At 62.0% G+C, this 6,000-nt stretch overlaps 1 protein-coding gene across 12 annotated transcripts in view; it reads right to left on the minus strand.

Moving 5' to 3' along the window:
* Positions 1 to 6,000, minus strand: part of LOC105488842 (galactosamine (N-acetyl)-6-sulfatase) — a 52,748-nt gene that overhangs the window by 16,328 nt on the left and 30,420 nt on the right. For 10 of the 12 annotated variants that reach the window (XR_011616690.1, XR_011616689.1, XR_011616688.1 and 7 more), the window contains exons 12-13: positions 4,096 to 4,217; positions 1,870 to 1,987 (exon numbers count right to left, since the gene is read on the minus strand). Coding sequence is in view for 6 of the 12 variants with exons in the window: in XM_071085102.1 (XP_070941203.1) it covers positions 1,870 to 1,987; positions 4,096 to 4,217 (240 nt within the window). In the remaining 6 variants the exon portion in view is untranslated. The other 2 variants (XM_071085104.1, XM_011753314.3) reach the window with 2 other exon arrangements.

Consider the following 6,000-nt stretch of genomic DNA (forward strand, 5'->3'; position numbering starts at 1 on the left):
GGCTCACCTCGCCAGGTCTGAGTTGGCACCACTTTTCCCCCTGCAGAGGGCACAGGTGTGGCGGTGGGGGCAGCTCCCCCAGTGCCCAGGAGATGGCAGCGGCAGCCAGGCTGTGTGCACCCCTCTCCCCTGCCCTGGGCCCCCTGTCTCCATGGCTGGTGTGGCCTGCACCCGTGGAGCCACTGCAGCCTGGGTCGCAGAGCAGGACCCAGCAGCACGGACTGGGATTGGGTGTGGAAGGCAGAAGCCCAGGGATCCTCCGTGGCTGGTGGCCCTGGGCTCCTGGGGCCCGAGACTCAGGGGTCCTGAGACAGGGACCTCCCTGCTCCACTGCTGAGTCCAGAGGCAGGGACGCCAACTGCCCAGGTCCCTTTGAAGGAAGGGCCCTGAATATCTTCCTATGAAACTTGCCAGGCACCCCCGCCAGCCCCCCAACTAACGGAGGTGGCCCTGCCCCGCCCAGTCCTAAATGATCCCTGCAGGGTGGACCCTCCCTGGGCAGGGACAAGGCCATCTGCCCTCCCTGGTCCTCATTGCTGGGAGGTGCTGCTGATGTCCGGCGCTCTCCTGTTCCACCTGCCGGCCCACGCTGTGGCTCCCTGGCTGTACAGAGCCACCACCTTCCTTCCCACGGCACGGCGGGCACCCAGCGGTTCCCACGCTGCAGCCAGGTCCTTTCGCCCACACAGCAGGAGCCCAGGCTGAAGTCTGCAGCTGCCCCGGGGTCCCGAGCTCCTGCGGTTTCACTCGGCGGATCCAGGGGCTGTGGGCAGCCACGCTCAGCCCACGTAAACAGGTAAGTGATGGCTCAGGGGCCTGGAGGCTGGGTTTGGCCATCTCCACTGTGCTCTGTGGGCTCTGGGCACCCAGGAGTGACACTGCAGACCTGTGTGTGGCCCATTTTTGCTGAGTGGAGTGAAGGCTGCACATGTCCCATCTGAAGGAGCCGTGAAGGCCTTCCCTGCTGGGACCCACATCACTGTGCTGGGAAAAAGGCCTTTGTGGCCACTGCACACTCAGGATGGCTGGGCCGTCCACATCCCACTCTAGCGGACCCCCAAGCAGGGGACAGAAAAGCTGCTCCTAAGAGGCCCTGACTGCGGCCCCCATGTCTGGACAAGGAGATGCATCCTTTGTGCCTTGAACACATTCAGTGAAACTTTGGAGGCACATCTATGCTTGTGTTTCTGGCCGATGCTGGTGTGATTAGGCCGTTTCTCCACTGGAGGTGAACATGGCCTGGTCTCATCAGGCCGCAAGGAGATGCTGCTCTGGGTGACTGAGTGGGATCAGGTCTGACACGAAGGTCCCTGGGGCTGGCCCAGCATGAAGGAGGCACAATGGGAACCTCGCAGGTGGGCCCTGGGGCCGCTGCCACTCACAGTGCAGCACCAGTCCACCCGGGACCCAGTGGGCAGTGCCGTTCCTGCCTCAGTGCCTGCAGAGCCTGGGGATTCGGGTGTCATCACAGGGCCCCCCCAAGGAGAAGCTGCCTGTGTGGGAGTCGAGGACCAGGGGACCCCGGCCCCTCTCATGCTTCCTGCTGTCCCCCAGTGACCACCTGTGGGGGGCAGGAGAGGGGTCTTGGAGCTCCCCAGTCTCAGCTCAGCCAGGCAGAGGCCCGGGTGGCCGGCTCTGGACCTGCAGCTGCCCTGGCACAGTGTTGTTCTGGTCCCCGAGTCGCTCGGCTCCAGCTCCCTGAATCCTGGACACCACCACGTGTGCTCTGAGGCACCAGGGCCTTACCACTGACGGAGGCAGGGAAGAGCCCCTACCCCGGCCCTGTGCTGGCCACGGTTCATCCTGGGGCCCCAGGTGGGTGGCTGCAGCCCCGGCACAGAGATGGCTGCCTGCATACCAGCCACTTACCATGACTGCCCAGTTGCACACGTTGAGCTGGGGCTGCCCGGGGACCAAGGCCTCCTGGTGCTGCTGGACGACCGAAGTGATCCTGCTGAGGGCCTCCTGGTACTCAGCGCTGGCAAAGCTGGGGACAAAGAGCTCTGGTCACATGGCTGTGGCTGCAGGGGTGCGCCTGGGGCCAACAGTGAAGGACAGGGAGGGGCTGGCCTGGGAAGGCTGAGGCTTCAGGGGTCTAATGGGCTGAGAACCACAGTGGGCAGTCACTGTGGACCACGTGCTCAAGGCTACAGCGGCCCCAGGCCTTGCTAGGACAGGCAGCAGGCACCTGAGCCATCCTCTGCCCTCAGACTCACGGGCAACGGAAGAAATGGAGGCTCGGGAGGCCAAGCCCTGGCAGAGAGGCTGTGAGAAGAACCGTCCCGTCCTGTCCCCACTAGGGTGACCTGCCTGTGACCAGGACCTGGGACGTGTGGGCTGGGACTTGTGTGTGGGTCTCCCCAGTACTCGCTACTACGTAAACATTTACAAATACGACACAAACTTGTTTCATTACAAAAGCAATATCATCCCATTGCCCAAAAAAAGCGGGAAATGGAGAGGAATAGCATCTGTGGTTCTAAAATTCCAATGCAAACACGTGGAGTGTCTGGATTCCTTTCGTTTTCACGAAGATACGATTACACAACTCGACAAGGTGCCGTGAGGGCCGCAGTTTGCGATGCTGTGAATCTAGGGTCCATGGCGCTGTCGTGCCGGGCTCTGAGGACATCTGCAGAGATGATGCTTTTTCACCATTTTCAATCATTTCTAATATCGCCAACATGCACCTGAACAGACACCTGCCCCCACTGTCATCGTGGAGATGCAGGGAGGAACTTCCATGAGTGTGAGGCTGAAGCTGGAGCTTGTCACTGCCCAGGCCGGGAGCCGCATTGCTGCTGGTGGGGACGCGGACTGGAGCAGCCACTGTGGAAGGTAGTGTGGCAGCTCCTCACAAAGCTAGAGATGGGGTTACCAGGTGAGCCAGCTCCCCTCCTGATGGAGCTGGGAGGTGTGGGTGGACCTGGGCCTGGGGACACCGCTCTGTCCACTCCAGGCTCCGTGCTGCCTTCCCGCAGTCAACATCCTGGGCTTCTGAGCTGCACACTTGGTGGAGGAGAGGTGCTGCTGAGGAAGTGCCCAAATGGTCCCTGAGGCCATGGGAAGGGCTCCAGCCCAGGAACCTCAGCGCAGGCTCAGCCCCGTGGCAAGGCGGTTGCCCCGTCCAGAGGGTGCAGGAGCCTCGAGCGACCTTGGCAGTGGTGCTGCCACCCTCGGTCCTGTACTGCTCTCTGCTGCCTCCCACTGGCCCTACACAAACCCAGGCCGATTGGTAAGCAGAGAACAGCCTGGGCAGAGAGCAACTGCTGTGCTCAGGCCTGGCTCTGCCTCTGCACAGCCACTCCCCTGACGCTCCTGGGTCTTCCCAGGACTAACCTGATAGGGCAGGAATGCTGGAGACCACTGGAAACGCATGTGCCCCAGAACCCCAGACCAGCAGCAGGAACTGGGGACCTGCTCATCCTGCTGGGGTGAGGTGGAGAAGCCTCCAGCCAGGCCTAGCCCAGGGAGACAGCTTTGGGCAAAAAAAAAAAAGGAAACCAGAGTGTTGGGCCTTCCTCCAGCCAAGTGTTGGGGCCTCTGTGTCGCCCCTAAGGAGCTGCCAGAGGGCACGTGGGCTTGGTACTGGCGACCATGACCCTCGAGACTCCCAAGGGTAAGGGGAGGGCTTCCCTGAAGGCTGGCAGGCAATGGCACAGGCTCCGGCATCCTCGATGGGGTGAGGACAAGGCCCAGAGAGCAGAGGGTGGAGCTGGGGCTGGCGGCTTTCTACCATTCCTCCTGCTAGCTGACCTGTGTCCTTGCACTTCCTGCTGGCCCCAGGGCCTGAACACCTCCCCTCTGGCCTCAGCCATCCCCAAAGGCAGTTCAGAGTCGGGAACACATCACTGGGGGCCGGGTGGACGGTGGCCCAGAAGGCACAGAAGTGGGGAGACCACCAGGGTGCACGGGAGCAGACACCCTGAGAGGAGGGCAGGCCACCAAGCATGTGTGGGTACGAACAGTAAGAGGAGACACAGGCACGGGGAGGCGGCGGGCAGGGTGCAGAGGGGCTCCGTCCCTGTGGAGCCTGCATCTGGGGGAGTCCGGCTGGCACCGCCCCAGCAGTCAGGAGGCCCTGCACCGACTTACCTCAGGGGGAACCGCTCCCCCGGGTCCCGTCCCAGGTGGAAGATCAGGGGCAGCTTCGTGTGGTCTTCCAGGCTGTGAGTCGTGACCCCGGAAACGTTCTGCCCAGGGCAGAAATCAATGCCCTGCAATGAGAAGAGGAGGGAAGGTGTGTCCTGGAGCCCCTGACCGCGGCGTGAGGGGCCTCATCTGCCCGTGTCCTGGAGCCCCTAACTGGGGGCTGTGGGGGGCCTTGTCTGCCTGTGCCTAGCAGTGTTCCTGGTACTCAGCATGGTGCAGGGCACTGGCTGAACGCTGAAGGACTACTGGGCCTGTAAGCATCCTGTGGAGGAGGTGAAGCCACCTGCTCTGGACCCCCGAGATGCATAGCTGGCATGCCTCACGTACCCCGTTTTCATGTACCCCTCTTCTTTGTGGGGCAGGTGAGTGTCCTTAAAACACCTTAGCCAGCCTCACATCTGGACAGCCACTAATTTCATGGAGGAAAGCCCCTTTTAACACCCCACTCTCTGCTGGGGATGAGAGGGAGGGCCTGCCCTGGGAGAAGGGAGAGCCACAATGCCCAGAATCCCTATAGAAACCCTGACACGGGGAAGAGCAGGACCAACACCTGAAAGGCGAGAGGAAACAGAAAGAGCCAGGGGGTTGACGCAGACTCACACGCTCAAGAAGGGCGAGGATTTCACAGTAACCACAGTTCTCTCTCTGCTGCCGCCCCCCGCCCCCACCCCCGGGCTCCCTGATTCGGGAAGGGGGAGGTATGCCTCTAATATTCCCAGAGGGGGTGCTGCAGGCCAAGGGGTTCATCTGAGGACTGTGCCAGGGGCTCCAGCAGCCAGGAGACTGGGCCACTGTGTGCAGGGATCCCTCAAGCCTTGAGCCAGGGTGGGCTGGGACAGGTGCAGCCAAGCTGCTTGCCTCTGGCACCAGTGACTGAGCAGCTCCCACGGGCATCAGCCGTCTGACAAGCAAACTGTTTCCTAGCACATGGCGTGTGTCTGGGAGGGACAGCTGGTCAGCGGAGCAGACCATGTTCTGCTTTTCAGTGGAGGAGGGAGGTTAGAAGTCCATGCAATTCCACTGACGTGCCCTGGGCTGCAGATTCCCGAGTCCACGGCTGGAAACCAAGGGCCACGCTCAGCGTGGCTCAGGGCAGCAGTGGACGCGAAAGTGGCACCACAGTGGTGGGCAGTGTTGTGGCCTCCCGGACAGACAGCATGTGTGGATGGACAGCGGGAGGAACGGCCACACTCTGCAGGAAGATGCTGGCAGGTAATGGGGAAGCATCTCAGTCAAGACACATGACGTGACCTACGGCCGGGACGCAAGTCAAATAAGCTGTTTAATCAAGACCCGGCTGATGTGTGCAGATTTCTCTCTCACTGCTATGTTCCAAGGGAGACCTCACCCTGGGGGCACCACAGCAGAGCCAGCCATCGCCCCACACCTCTTCCTCCTCACTGAGCCAGCACCGAGTGCCAGGCACTGGGCATGTACGGTGGGGTGCAGGCAGGGGCCTGGGAGTCAGGACTGACTTTTAAAGAGAGGTAGGAGGGGAAGGGATGATCCCGTAGACAGGCAGACGCTCGGGGATTTGGTCAGGAAAGGCCGAGGGTCTCACAGATCGGCCTGACCTCTCCTCTGTGGCCGCAGCAGCCGCTGCAGTGGGGGATGTGCATGGCCCCGGTGCTCCTCTGGGTGACCGCCGCATCCTCTGCACACCTGGTACCTGCCAGGCACCAGTTCTCTCAACGAGCACAGCACCGAGACGCACTGGGATGTGACAGTGTACGGCGAGCACGGCAGCCAGGGCTGCCCACTGCACACGGCTCAAGGGCCTGCGGCGAGGAACGCATTCAGGTTTGGGAACCAGGGCAGGGCCTGTGCCCTGCTGGCAGAGAAGCCAGA

The sequence above is a fragment of the Macaca nemestrina genome, chromosome 18, assembly GCF_043159975.1.
Source record: "Macaca nemestrina isolate mMacNem1 chromosome 18, mMacNem.hap1, whole genome shotgun sequence".
NCBI lineage: Eukaryota > Metazoa > Chordata > Mammalia > Primates > Cercopithecidae > Macaca > Macaca nemestrina.